The following is a 14,708-nucleotide window of genomic DNA, read 5'->3' on the forward strand; positions in this document are numbered from 1 at the left end:
ACCCCAAGGGTCATCTGGTCCAACCCCCTGCAATGCAGGAATCACAGCTAAAAATTCCTGACAGATGGCCACCCAACCTCAGTTCAAAAGCCTCCAGCAAAGGTGTGGCATGATCCTGGCTCATCCTGGTTGATGCATTCGTAGTCACAATGGAGATCACACTTACTCCAGTTCTGCAAGACGGTCACACTTCTCAAAGATGGGGCACAGCTCTACGATCTCACACTTGCCAATGCCACAATCAGTTAGTCTGTTAGAGGGCAGACAAGTAAGAAAGTTAGAGGTTAGTCTTTTAAAAATTAATAATAATAATAATAATAATAATAATAATAATAATAATAATAATTTTAAAAAATGATGAAAGATGATGGAAATGTAAAAGGAAAATGATAAATGCTGGTGAAGTTTATCTCATCCTTCAAGAGCATGAGCATTTCTAAATTTATTTAGGTGGACTGAGAACAACATGCTCAAAGCCAACGATCCAGGAGGATTTCCAAAGGGCCAGGAGGGAAAACTCAGCATGTTTGAAGGAAGCAAAATTGTCATGAAATAAGGATTATCGGTTTGCACATACCTGCAGCATATTTCTTGGCTTTCTTTACTTTTCACAAAATGCAGGAAAGCATTTTCACTTGATCTATAAACACACAAGGAAATACCTTGACTAGGAACTGAGGCAGCATTCAACCAGACGTTATTGCACTACAACCCACATCCTCCCAGATGACTGGCTATTGTGGCTGAGGCTGACTGGATTAAAGTTAAGGTTATTCCAGATCCCTGCCTCCCCCATCTCTGATTTCCACACACTTCACTTTCGGGGGGGGGGTGCTAAACAAGGAGGATGCACATCCAATTGCCCATCCCAAAGAAATCACAGGAGAACATCTGCCGTTTTGTGTATTCTAGTCAACTCCACTGAATTTCTGCAGCTGTTGGGTGCAATGAAAAGGAAAACTGTAGAAATAAAGGGATGGAATTAAGAACATAATAACTTAAGAAGAGTCCTGCTGGAGGAGGCCAATGGCCTGTCTAGTTTAGCATCTTGTTCTCACAGTGGCCAATGAGATGTGTATGGGAAGCCTGGACCTGAGCACGACAGCAGTGCTCTCCTCTCTAGTATTCAGAGGCAGGATGCTGCCGACACTGGAGGCAGAACATAGCCATTGTGGCTGGTAGCCATGGATGGTTTCACTGATCTAAGGATTAATATTATGGAGCTTCTTCACCTAGAATTGCAGCAGGAGTGAAGGCTCTGTTCTTTTGACTCTTGGGGATCAAGTTGGAAAGGGAGAGGAGGTCAGAAGTTCTCCATGTCCTGATATTCCTGGAGTCTTGGCCCTCTTACCTGACTTCCACTCTGCAGATTCTCTTACACTGGTTAACTGAGTTGGCCAGCAAGCAAACACAATGTGATGAAAACTTGCTCTCTGTGATGCTGTAGGAGAGAGGTGGGAAGAAGCAGAAATGTCCAAATGCTGAGTTGAAAATCAGTCTGTGGATCCCAACTGTCAATAGATCATATGGAGCCATTGCAAATATGGCAGTTAATCAGCAAGGTCAGTAATTCATTATTTCTATTACTATTTGTTACATTTATTTATTACTTACTACAAATAGGTCTCAAAGTGACTTATAATTCTGAAAGCATGCATGATACCAAATTCAAATTAAAAACATATTTACTTCTTGGTGTGTTTTGTGAGTGTATCAAGAAGACACACCAAGGTGGCATCTCAACATCTCCAAGAAGCTTTTTTCAGATGTTGGCTGAGTTGCAATGATTCTGTCTCAAAGAACTTAACACTCACTGAATGAGACAGTGTACCAAAAAGGGGGTCAACATGTTAGGGTTGACCACGGAAAATTCCATGTAAAAATGGTTTGAGTGAATCAGCCCATACTTAAGTGTTTCCCAGTATTGGGAATATAATGTAGCAAAACAGGGCAGTTTTGACCAATGTGGACTACAGTTGGACCACAATTCCCATCAGTCCCAACCAAGTAGGGATGGGTGAATCTGTCCACTTCAGTTTCCCTCAGTTTCTCATTTCCCCAATTCTCCCCCACCCCTCGTTCCAAGGAACAGATCCTCATGATATTTACCTAACATCCTTCCTCCAACCCACCATCTTAAAAGATAGAAGGGCCGGCCCTATCATTTGGCAGAGTGCAGTGGCCTCCTCAGACAGCAAGCTGCATTTGCGTGTCATGAAAGAGCAATGAATTGTGAATCTTCTCATGTATTTTTATTATTACCAATTTTATTTTTATTGCCAGGGAATAGGAAAGATGTTTGTGGGTTTATTTGCCTCTGGCAGCCTTGGTCTGTGAGAGGGGAAAACAGAAATAATCATATTTGGGTCATCCCTGGGGATCTGTCACATGAAGCTTCCTTGGGCTGAGTGAGACTGCTGGGCCACCTAGCCCAACAATGTCCACTCTGACTGGTAGCAGTTCTCCAGCAGAGGCTCCCAGACTCACCTTAAGAGCTCCACACTGTTGAGGTAGGGCAGGAGTTTCAGAAGTCGTTCAACACTTTGATCATTCAGCGAGTTGCCAGACAAGCTACACAGCCAGGGTGGAAAATTCAAAACATTATTATTACCAAAACATTTATATCCACCTTTCCTTTGCATAACGCATTGTGGAGTACATGGTTTTCCCCTTCTCCATTTGATCCTCACAACAACCAGGTGAGGTAGGCCAGGCTGAGAGACTACAACTGACCAAATGTCACTCAGTCAGCTACATGGGCTGAGTAGAGACTTGAGCCCTGGTCTCCCGGGTCCTAGGCCAACATTCTAACCACTATGCCACATGTTCTACAAACATGTTGGAAGAAGGAAGTCTACTATGAACATGTATGATGGGGGTAAGCCATGCCCAACAGCTTCATAAAAGGGGCTAGGCGGGCCTTCCTGGGGAGGGAATTCCAAACTTTGGGTGCAGCCTTTGTGAAGGCCCTGCCTCATGTCCCTGCCAAATGAGCCTTTGGACAGAGCTGCAAGAAGGACCTCTCCAGAAAATCTGCCTTAGGCAGGCTCATCCTATATTCACTTGCATTATTTTTTCCTACCAAAGAGCAGCCTATTCCCAAATTGCATTATGGGAGGATTATGCATTAAAACACTGGATACCAATAGGAATTTAGTTTTGCGTTCTTATTGTATTAATCTGGCTACATAAACTGAGCATGTCTATGGGCTTTAAACGAATAGGATTGGTTCATTAACACAATGCCTTCTTGACCCTGATCACTTACTTGATCTTGGTCAGTCCGGAACATGTACTTAGACGTTTAAACAATCGGTCAACATCCTTTAGGTCCATCATACATTCCTTGAGACTGAAACACAGAGCCTGTTTAGCACTTCAAATATTTAAATCAAAGTTTAGCACAGCTTTAGTTCTATTTGATGGGTCTATTGGAGAAAGAGATGAGTTAAACTGAGGGATTGTGCATGTCCTTTATTCAGGAACCTATAACATCAGTAAAATGTAATTATATTTTGTGGGGGGGGGAATGTTGAAACAAATTAATAATTATTGTTGTTAGTAGTAGTAGTAACAAAATGTTGAAGCAATATAAAATACTTATAATAAAGTAAAAATTTAAAAAAAAATGCTGAAACAATATCATTTTCACTAAGATCCAGGCTAACTTCTGAAGTCCAAGCATCATTTTTTATTTTTGTTAAAAACACAAAAAGGTATTTTCTGTAAGTCTGTGCAGGATTCCAACAATGGAAGAAAAGGAATATTGTTTGTTTGCTTTATTTAGATGCTACTGCATCTAAATGATATTACAGTAATTGCAGTGTTGTGTTGTTGTTTTTAAATGCTACTGTGATTATTGTGAGGCACTTTGAGCTCAGCATTTGTTCTTGAAAAAAGCAGAACACAAATATCAATATTTTTGAAAGTATAAAAGAACATTTGGGAGATCCTGTTATGGCCGCTAGCTGACTATTCCTTTGTCAGGTTCCTGGCAAGTAGTCCAGTGGGAACCAATGAGAACCAGTGGTTATGAGATGGTCTTCTTGTAGCTGGGACTCCCCCTGTGTTTCCAAATGAGATATCCAGTACAGCTTGGGGGAGGTGGCATTTTTACTGCTAATGTGCACCATGTTAACAGTTTTGCAATAGAGAAGGAAGAAGGGGAGGCAGCTGGCTAAATGCTGATTGCTGCAGAAGGGATCTCTGGGGATCTGATCTGCTGCCTTGCAAGGATGCTCATTTGCACCCTTGAGCCCCTCCATCCAATGCTCAGGTTGTGTATATATGTAAATAAAGCCCTATATATATATATATGTAAATAAAGCCCAAAAAATACTTCATTCCAAGGAAACAGAAGCCAGGATAAGCACTCGGATCCCCTGGAGTATCTCACCTCTCAAAGATGGCATGCAATAGAAGTAATCCACTTTACCATCAAGCAGACACTACATTGCTGCTTTACTCCTAACACAGGGGCAGAGAGAGAGAGAGAGAGAGAGAGAGAGAGAGAGACGCAGAGAGAAGCACCTTACCAAAAGCAGCGGTCATAGATTGAGTTAGGTACCGAATCCAGCAGCTCCCTCCTATGCTCACCAGTCACACGGAGCATTTGGGGACTGAAAAGAAAATCTACCAAGTTAGTCAACTTGAAGGGACATTTAGATTATGCTTCCAATATTTTCTTCACTTGGATTTCTACCCTGGGGAAGACTGGAAATCTGAGTGCCCTGGTCCTTTTTTTCTGGAGTGAAAAACCAGTGCATTATGAATCCCTCATTCTTCTCCATCGCTCCATTTTCAATCACTGTTTTTTGTAGAATATAATCTACCCACAGAAAGTTCTTCCTAATGTTGATTAGGAATATCATTCCTTGTAGTTTGAATTAATTTGGTGGGGTCCTACTCTCTGGGGAAGCAGAAAACAAGCTTGCTCCATCTTCCATGTGACAGCCCTTCAGATATTTGAAAAATAACTCCCATATCACCAGGCTACACACCAAGCCCAGCTTCCTCAACTTTTCCTCGTAAGGCTTGGTTTCTAGACGCTTTATCATCTTGGTCATCCTCCTCTGCCCATGTTCCAGCTTGTCAATATCCTTCTTAAATTGTGGTGCCCAGAACTGAATGCAGGATTCCAAGTGGGGTCTGGCCAAAGCAAAATAGAGCAGTGCTATCACTTCCCTTGATCAGGACACTATGCTTTCATTGATGCAGCCTAGAATATCATGAGCTTTTTTTTGCTGCTACATCACTGTTGACTCACGTTAAGTTCGTAGTCTGCTTAGTCCCTTGGATCATTTTCACACGTATAGCTGCCAAGCCATGTGCCCCCCAATCTATATTTGTATACCTGATTATTCCTGCCTAAGTGTAGAACCTTTCACTTGTCCCCACCGAAATTCAATTTGTTAGTTTTGCCCCAGTTCTCCAATCTGTTAAGGTCATCTTGAATCCTGATTCCATCTTCTATGGTGTTAGCTACCCTTCCCAGTTTGGTGTCATCTGCAAATGTGATTAGCAGCCCCTCTATTCCTTCCTTCACCCAAGTCATTTATAAAGATGTTGGACAGCGTTAGGCCCAGGACAGAATCCTGCGGCACCACACTGGTCAATGGTCTTCCACCCCAAAGTATACCAACAGGAAATACCTTTACCTTATTCTTTCCCCAAATGTTAAGCGAACTTTCTGGGTGCTTCCCAAACTGCAATGAGAAAGAGATTAGAATATCAATTTGGAATTCATGAATGTGATTGAATCTGTTTTAACTACATGTGTTAGAATACCTTGGTAAATTAGATATACAGTTGCTGTTGTTTTAACCTTTCCCCCCAATATCTTTGCAAACAATATTTCCCTAGGAACCCCTGTATTGTAGTCTTCTTTTTTAAAGATGGATTCAATTTTACTCTTTTGTACCATAGATATAGTCATTTTTCATTTTAGTCAACAATTAGGTATATCCGATAGTGCCTTTTCCTAAAATGATATATAAATGTTTTAATGTTACTGGAGATATTTTATAAGCTATTGGGAAGATATGATGGAAAAACAGGTACCGAGGGGAGGGGTAGTCCCAAATTGTTGTGATTGTTATTGCTTACGGTTCTTGCTTGTTCTGCTTATCTGCATTTGTATTTTTTACTACAAATTTAATAAAAATATTCTTTTTTTAAAAAAAGGAGGGTCAAATGAGCAAAACTGTGACCAAATGCAGGAATGTTATTATTTTTCGGACTGCTCTGGCAGGAGAAACAGCTGCTGGACCTACCATAGCTCCATGGACGTCATATGTTCCAAGTCAGCGAAGCATTGCGCCAAGCGAAAGGCCCCGTCCATAGACATGTTGTTATGGTCCAGCCTAGAAAGCATGAAGGAGACCCAAGTCTGCAGCAGAAGAAAACTGCTATATAGAAAGTGCTCAGATCAGAGGTTGGTAGTACTGCGACCCCAAATGTTGTTACAAGGCCCCTGGTCCAGGCTAGCTGATTTCTCCACAAAAGCACTCCTGTTAGTTGCTGGAGATTCACTTGGTGGTGGCATGTGCCCATTAAGACCGGCAGGGATGATGGGAGTCGTAGTCCTAAAAGATCTGGGGACCCATTAAGGTTGAGAAAGGTTGTTCTAAGGTTGTTCATTTCCAAAATGAGCTCCGGTTTCTCGTTTTCTTGGGATTGTTAAAGCAGGGTGCTGTTGGTTTTGTTACATAAGCTGTAGCTTGGATAAAGGTGGGGATTTATTTGATAAGCTCTTGCTTTCCCCAGTAGGGCTGTTGCGAGTATAAATGCAACATGTAAGCCACCTTGAGCTTCATGGAGAAAAAGGTGGGATATAAATGCAAGAAACTAACTAACTAACTTCGCCCCGGCTACAACCCCAATCAAAATCCCCCTATGCCTGCAATTCACAACAAATGATGTCCAATTAATCGTACTCAGCACTCTAGAACTATTCAGAGTGTGGCAAACCTGGGATATCACCCAATGGTAGGAGTGTTCCCATTGCCATCCTTATGAAAATCCCGCATGTACCCCTGGAGTCCTGATTCTCACTGAGGTGGCAATAATTTGGGCCATCCCACTTCAGCCTGGACGTTTGGGTTGCACACGACTGAAAGATCCTCCATACCAAATAAATAAATAAATAATACCCCACAGGGAGAAAAGTAGCAGTTCAGAGAGAAGGCTCACAGCCTTGCCTTCTCCCCTTGAAATGCTTCATTTCTATGTGCAGGGAGTTCTATGGGCACACACTGCCTCCACCAACCATTATGTCAGTAACAATACAGTAATATAATACATTCCATCAAATATAAAATGTCAAAGAAAACAGACATGCTCAGCAGATGAGACAGAATCATGAGATAGTAACATTATGTACTCAGAACAAAAGCCTACCAGGACTTTTTAAAAAGTCTTCACCATCTGCTGAAAAATAGCAAGAATGAGGGCCAGCTGAGCTTCCTGAGGACTCCTCCACAAAAGCTCTCCCCATCTGTGGGACGCCCTCCCCAGGAATACACCCTTGGCACCAGCTGGACTATAATTTCAGCACCAGGTAATAATGGCTTTCTTATCCCAGAGATATGGGCAGCTTTGATTGAATGGTTACAGCTACTCAATCTAGACTTGACTGAATGTCCTTTTACAAGTGTTATTGTACTGAAGCTGTGTGTTGTTTAATAAGTTGTTACTATTTAGTATTTTTATTGTCTTATAAACATTGGAAATTGATATCAGACTTCTTTTAGTATAAAGCAATATATGAATCTAATAAATCAGATCAAGGAGTTCCACAGTTTGGGGGCAGCCACCAAAAAGGCCCTTTTCCTCTTGCATCAATTTGTCTCCTGTCAGTCAATTAAATACAGAGAACCTGGACTTTCACTTACGTTAAAGAACGTAATGCGTTCAGATGAGGAAGGAGCTCAGCCACCTTCAAGACACCTGCGTCGCCCAGAGAATTACTGGACAAGCTACAATTGAAAGGAAGGCAAAATTACTTTTCCACTTTGTATTTATACATTATCATATAGCTTTTCTGGCAGAATGAATTATCTTAGATACAATTTATTTTCATTTCCATTCTTCCTCATGGAAGACGGAATGATACACAGCAAGGGGAACATCAACGAACCCCAAAAGTAGGGGTGCCTGTACACCCTTTTCAGACATTCATGACATTTACATGGAATTGTTTGTGTTGGTGTGTGAATGTCAACGTTCACCAAAGCCTGGTTATTCAGTGCTAGGCATAAGTATGAAAATAAAAAAGGAACTTACTCTAACTCAGTTACACCAGTGCACCTCCTCAAGGCCAAGCACAAGTTCTTCAGATCTCCATCCTGAAAATTATTGTCCGTCAAGCTGGAAGAGAAGGCAAATCATTCTCCAGGTGCTCTAAAACCAGGTGTGTTTTCACCAGGGACACAGAAAGCTGCTCTAGACTCAGAGTCAGAGTATTTGGTCCTCCAGCTTAGTATTGTTGACACTGACCAGCAGCTGCTCTCCAGGATTTAAGGCAGGGGACATTCCCTGCCTAACTTGGTTTCCCTCCACAGGTTGTTAGAGATCAGCTCCCACCACACCTTAACTACTGGCCCTGCTTAGGGATGTGGGTGAAAAATGATTCCATTTAAAGCCAAACCTATCAAATTCACACTTTCCAAATCTCTACAAAGACCAAAACACAGCCTTCTTTCCAAATTCACAATTATCCAAATTTTGCAATGCAGCTCTCCAACCAACCAGTGTTTACAAAAATGCAGGTATTAGGAGGAAAGGGTGCATAGAAACAAATATGTTAGTGAAAAGCAACATACGAAATGCATAATATTAAGAGAAACTGCTTAGAAAAATGTGTGCACAAGTCAAAACCATACACAAAAATATGCTCATTGGGAGAATTTCACACTAAAATGCTGAATAATTTTCAAAGTTGGCTCTAGGCCTGGGGACAGAATCCCACAGATGTTCTGATGTATTAAGGTAGGCTGTAAACAACTTTAAAATTATCTGGAGAGGTAAAGTGGCACTGAAATTATTTAAATAAAAGAAATAAAGAAAAGAAACATGTGGACTTTAATATTGATATTTTAAAAATTGCACATTAATGCAGAAATGAAACAGACTTACAAGTGAACACACACAATATGGACATGGACCCAGAAATAAACTGATCTCTCCATCCCTACCGACAGACCAGCAGGCAGAGATGGGCAGTCTCAGGTGTTCTGTGCCTGAATGACTGAGGAGTTGGATCACAGCCAAGAGTTTTATAAGGCCAGGTAAAACCACCATGGTGGCCCCTTGCACCACCTGGCCTCTAACTGAACCGAGAACTGCAAAACCACCTTCTGGCCATCCTCAGTGGTGCTGCTGAAGTCCAGCAGCCATCAGCTCCCTTCTCAGGAAAAGCTATCATGCTGAGGCAGAGGAAAAGGGCTTCTGGATCCCTCTGCCAGTGTCCCTGTTATAAGACCCCCAGAGCCTGCCTTGCAACCATGTTAACATGCAGTGAGCCATTATACGACTAAGAGAAATAAACTGTAAGCAGAAGTAACTGAGGTCACCGTACCATATTTTCCTCGCTGTTGCCACCAAGAGATGTCCACCTGTGCTTGACAGGTCAGTGTTAAATGAGGAACTCCTGTAGCAAGGACAAAATGGGAAAGCATTACTAAAGGGGGATAGGGAAGGGGAAGGAAGGAAATATACAGGTTTGTGATGGGACATAACTGTCTAGCAGTAGCAATATGAACATGCACAACTGACCAAGTTTGCAAGTGTGGCTAAGCCAAACCTTGGTTTATTGCAAATGAGAGAGCAAGAGAAGAGATAATCAAGGCTTTGCCCTTCCTCCAGACCTTTTCCTGCTTTGCTCTGTGCAAAGCCTTGGCTTGGCTTACTGGACTACCTGAACTTGGGTTTGTGATGCTTCTCACTCCAGAAAAGCTACAAGCAAGGTTTATGATGACGTACCTGGGCTGAGCACCACCAGCAATGTCTTTGCCAACGAGGGTCAAGATTGCAGCTTGGTGATGAACACTAAAGACAGGAGAGAGAGAGATTTCCATAATGCCACACCTGGTTTAATTGTCCACAAACCCAAAATCTGCTTGCTGAACAGGAGGCTGAAAAGACTGTAAAACCAGGGCTGTTGTTTCCTTTCCTAGCCCTGGGCAAAGTTTGGATCGGGGTGGGACGTCTGCATGGAATATAGTTTGGGATCATCCCTGCTGCTGCTGCCCCTGTTCCCTTCAACATGGGCAAGTCCCATGCTTTTATGGTGACATACGATTCTAGGATTAATTAAGATTGCAGTCCTAACATCACTCATCTGGAAGTTTAACCCCACCAAATTCCACGAGTGTTACTTCTGAGGAGACATGGTTATGACTGCACTGTAATATATCAAACAACTAAAATGGATGAAATCAATCAGGATTGCTTTAAACTGAATGACAGCCCTAATTTCAACCATGTGGAAATGTCCCAATATCATTCAAAATGAGCAGAGGGTATGGCCAGTGGATGTTGGTGGAAGGTGAGGGGCCAAACACAAACTCTGCCCCCCCCTTCAAGCATTCCCTGTGTTTTCTTCTTAAGCAAACCAAGAATCCCTGGTCTTGGCAAGACTGTTAGGTAATTCCCCATCTCCCTAAAGATCTCTCCACCCCAGCAGTCAACTAGCCAGTAGGAGAGCCAGTGTGATGTAGTGGTTTATGCAAGGTTAAAGGCGACTATCTGTTTAAGGAGAAGGGCACTTTCCTTCCAGGCAAAAGTACACTCAGTGTGTGGGCCTGATCTTTAAATGGACAGACCCAGGCTGGCAGAATTTTACATATCATGTAGTGGAAAGGAGAGAAATGAAGAGAGCCTGCTGCCTACTAAAAGTTGCTTCTACATGCCATTGAATGTCACAATGACTTGGTGCGGGGAAGAGGGAGAGAGATTGTGTTGTCAATAAGTGATGAGCACCTTTTCTTATTGAATGCATGCTTACCTGGCGTTAAGCTTCACTATATTTGGACAAAGACTCATTGACTCCAGGAGACAGAAGATGCTGTTCAGAGAAAGCTGGTTGTTGTTTAAACTGCAGGAAATAAAATCACCAAAAAACCAAACCAAACAAAAACAAAAAACCAAACACATTAGCTTCAGGAAAGTCCTGCAGCAATAAATACCACATTACTGGAGGTTTTAATAACATAAAGGTAGAATATGCTATATGTTCTTAGATTAAATCTCTTGAATTTCTACTTTAAAATAATTGCATGCAGCAGAGCTGCTGCTGTTGCCTTTTTAAAGAACCTCTGCTGGTGACCCTGGAAAGTTTCTCTCAATTGGAGTGGAAGACAAACCAATGGTTTGAGCCAATACATTGCAGCTTCATCTGCTCCAGGGAGTCTCCATAGCTTAGAGGCAGAGCACATGCTTTGAATGCAGAAAGTCTCAGTTGTGGTGAGTCCTGTGAAGACATCTTAGCAGGGCTGGTTAGAGGGGGAGCAGGACTGGGATAAGAATGTGGAACTGGAGGAACTGGATTCCAGGGAGGGGCCTAGTAGGCTGGGAGGGGCCAGAGGAGGCACTGAGTGGACTGTCAGAGGAATCCTCTCTCTCTCTCTCTCTCTCTCTCTCTCGTATATAATTTTTATTAAATTTTCTGTTTTACAATTTAAAATACTCATTTTTACATCCTTAAGATACCAAGGACTTCCCTTCCTCTCTTTCCATGGTTCATTTTACATATAATAAATCCCTGCATATTTTACAAAAACTATACCATTCAGTATTCCATTATTGCATCCATCAAAACTTATTGACACTGTTGAATTTATCTTAATGCTGCCAGAATTTTCAGCTGTACACAATTATATCCCATATATTCAATAAACATTTTCCAATCTTCTCTAAACGCATGTTCTTCTTGTTCTCTTATTCTGTAAGTTAAGTCTGCAAGCTGTGCACATTCTGTCAACTTATGTTGCCATTCTTCTTTGGTTGGGACCTCACTCGTTTTCCATTTTTGGGCTAACAAAACATGGGCCATAGTAATAGCATGCATAAGTAATCTTTTTTGACACCTGGGAATTTCAGTCTGAATTATCCCCAACAGAAAGGACTCTGGCTTTCTTTGGAAAAGTAATTTTAAACATTTTTTTCAATTCATTATGGATCATTTCCTGATACCCTTTTACAAGTCCACCACATATGAAAGAACGTTCCCTCCACCTCTTTGTGTCTCCAGCACTTCTCTGATCAGATATGAGGAATCCTCTCTCTCTCGGGGGGTGGGGGGAGTGTCAGGGGGTAGACCAGAGAATGGGCCAGTCATGTCACCTCCCTTACCAAGGACACAGAGATGGCATTCTTAGTGCAAGCAGACACAAGAGACCCAGCCTACTTGAAGGGTTAGGGGCAAACAATCTGACCTGCTTTAAGGCAGTTTGCTACATTCAATATTTCTCACAGGACACACACTTTGTATGCTGAAGGCAGCCTTTCCCAATCTGGTGCAAGCAAACTCTCAGGAAACACTTACTTCAGAGGGCCAGAAATGCACATTCTGGGCACCATCTTCATCAGCTTCCTGCATCCTTCGTCACCGAGTCGGTTACCTGACAAACTGACATTTGTTTTCCACAGTTTAATAACATGGTTGATCCAAAGGTCTCACTCACTTAGCAGGCAGTTGGGAGGAAGAGGGAACTTACTCAATTTCGGAAAGGTGGGAACACCTCTGGAGAACCTCAGCCAGCTCCTCTACCCACTGGGAATCGAACTGGCAATCCTGCAATCTGTATATATGGATATAAGACATCCATTAAGATGGCTATGGGGTACCTTTGGCCCTCCAGACATTGCTGAACTCCCAACTCACATTGGCTGATGGGAGTTGTAGGGACTGCACCTGAAGACCACTTCTCCCCATATGAAATGAATGAGACCTTGGGGTCATCATCTGAAGCCTTTCTTCGTGTGCCTCCTCCATGAGAGGTCCAGAGGGCAGCAACATGAAAATGAGTCTTTTCTGTGGTGGCTTCCCACTTGTTAGAATGCTCTCCCCAGGCCCCTTCATTACATATCTGTAGGCGCCAGGCAAAAACATTCCTCTTCTCCCAAGCCAGCTAATTAAGCAATCTATGGCTTTTTAAACTGGGGCAGGGGGTTGTTGTTTTCATTTGCTATTATGTCATGTATTGTTGTGTTTTCGTATTGCAAACTGCCCTGTGATCTGCGGATGAAGGGCAGTATAGAAATTTAATAAATAACAATAACAATAATTCAACAACATCTGGAGGGCCACAGGCTCCCGTCCTCTATTTTGCAATGTATACCAGTTGCTCCTCACAAACTTAAATTTATTTATTTACTTACTTACTTACCGTAATATTAAAGTGCTAGGCTTAGGGACATCTTTCTCTTCTTTTATTCCCTCTTCTTTCAACCTGAAATCGAGAACACGTTTATAAATTTGTTTTCCTGGTCTTTCCTGCACCAGAATGTCAAAACAACAATGGTGGTGATTGATAAAAGGTCGACTTCCCTTATCTGCCATCTTGAATTAGGTGAGCTGCACTGCTGGAAATCCCACACCCTGTGGTGTCAATTGGTTACTCACGCCCCACCCCCACCCCAAAGCACATACCATCTTCAGAGGAAATATTTTTCCTGAGGACCACAGCAAGGGAAGGAAGGGTTAAATCAGGCTTCCTTAACCTAGGCCCTTCAGATTTTTTTTTGGCCTACAACTCCCATGGTCCCTAGCTAGCAGGACCAGTGGTCAGGGATGATGTGAATTGTAGTCTCAAAACATCTGGAGGGCCAAGGTTGAGGAAGCCTGAGTTAAATTCAAAGCATGTCTCTTTTTATGTTCTTCAGTTTCCCTGTGCCCCACACATCTGCTCTGATCCCCATTAGTTGCCCCCCTCCCCCTGTGATGCAATTTGCATTGCAAAAAAACCCAGAACTTTATGCAAAGGCATATTTAATGTCGTTTGGACCTTTCTGGGTCGTTTGCAACTTCTTTCACCAGGTTTCAGTACTTTCTCTTCTTCCTTCTTCTGAGACTCCTACCACTGACCTTGTTCCAGTCTCCAGAGCAACCCACACAACAGTTCTTGTCTCCTCTTCATTCGTGCCTTTGCAATGTTCATTCCAGTCAAACTTTCCCTAAAACCAATTCCACTGCATGATTCAGAATGTTCTGGGAACACCTGAAAAGCCACTTCTCTCACCTCTGACTTTTACTGGATTGGCCAGTGAAGGAGACTATCAAAACATCCTTCCTGTAAACAAATAGTGAATAAATGGAAAATTAATGCTTGAAACTCCCTCAAACAAAACAGATGAAAGCAGTATAGAGTTGGAGAAGAAAATCAATTCAAAGCCAAACTATCAAATTCAGAATTTCTGGGGGGAAATATGCAAACCGAAATGGAGCCATCCTTCGAAATTTGCACTAATCTGAATTTTGTGATGCAGCTCTGAGGCCAAACAACGTTCACAAAAATGCATGTGTTAGGGGAAAGTGTGAATAAAATTGAAGGTATGACCGAAAATAACATAAGCAATATATTAAGAGACATAGCTGTCAATGTTTCCCTTTTTTTAAGGGAAATTCCCTTATTCTGAATAGGATTCCTCACAAGAAAAGGGAAAAGTTGACAGCTATGTTAAGAGAAATAGCTTGCAAAAATGTGCAC

At 42.2% G+C, this 14,708-nt stretch overlaps 1 protein-coding gene across 1 annotated transcript in view; it reads right to left on the reverse strand.

The window, feature by feature from the left end:
• Window positions 1–14,708, reverse strand: part of NLRC5 (NLR family CARD domain containing 5) — a 52,285-nt gene that overhangs the window by 20,330 nt on the left and 17,247 nt on the right. The window contains exons 11-27 of the mRNA XM_077931834.1: window positions 14,241–14,291; window positions 13,389–13,451; window positions 12,717–12,800; window positions 12,545–12,628; window positions 11,006–11,095; window positions 9,982–10,047; window positions 9,578–9,649; window positions 8,284–8,367; window positions 7,893–7,976; window positions 6,273–6,362; window positions 5,658–5,705; window positions 4,536–4,619; window positions 3,269–3,352; window positions 2,488–2,571; window positions 1,352–1,441; window positions 578–640; window positions 167–250 (exon numbers count right to left, since the gene is read on the reverse strand). Of these exons, the coding sequence (XP_077787960.1) occupies window positions 167–250; window positions 578–640; window positions 1,352–1,441; window positions 2,488–2,571; window positions 3,269–3,352; window positions 4,536–4,619; window positions 5,658–5,705; window positions 6,273–6,362; window positions 7,893–7,976; window positions 8,284–8,367; window positions 9,578–9,649; window positions 9,982–10,047; window positions 11,006–11,095; window positions 12,545–12,628; window positions 12,717–12,800; window positions 13,389–13,451; window positions 14,241–14,291 (1,305 nt within the window). The remainder of the gene's footprint in view (window positions 1–166; window positions 251–577; window positions 641–1,351; window positions 1,442–2,487; window positions 2,572–3,268; window positions 3,353–4,535; window positions 4,620–5,657; window positions 5,706–6,272; window positions 6,363–7,892; window positions 7,977–8,283; window positions 8,368–9,577; window positions 9,650–9,981; window positions 10,048–11,005; window positions 11,096–12,544; window positions 12,629–12,716; window positions 12,801–13,388; window positions 13,452–14,240; window positions 14,292–14,708) is intronic.

Source organism: Podarcis muralis, chromosome 7, assembly GCF_964188315.1.
Source record: "Podarcis muralis chromosome 7, rPodMur119.hap1.1, whole genome shotgun sequence".
NCBI lineage: Eukaryota > Metazoa > Chordata > Lepidosauria > Squamata > Lacertidae > Podarcis > Podarcis muralis.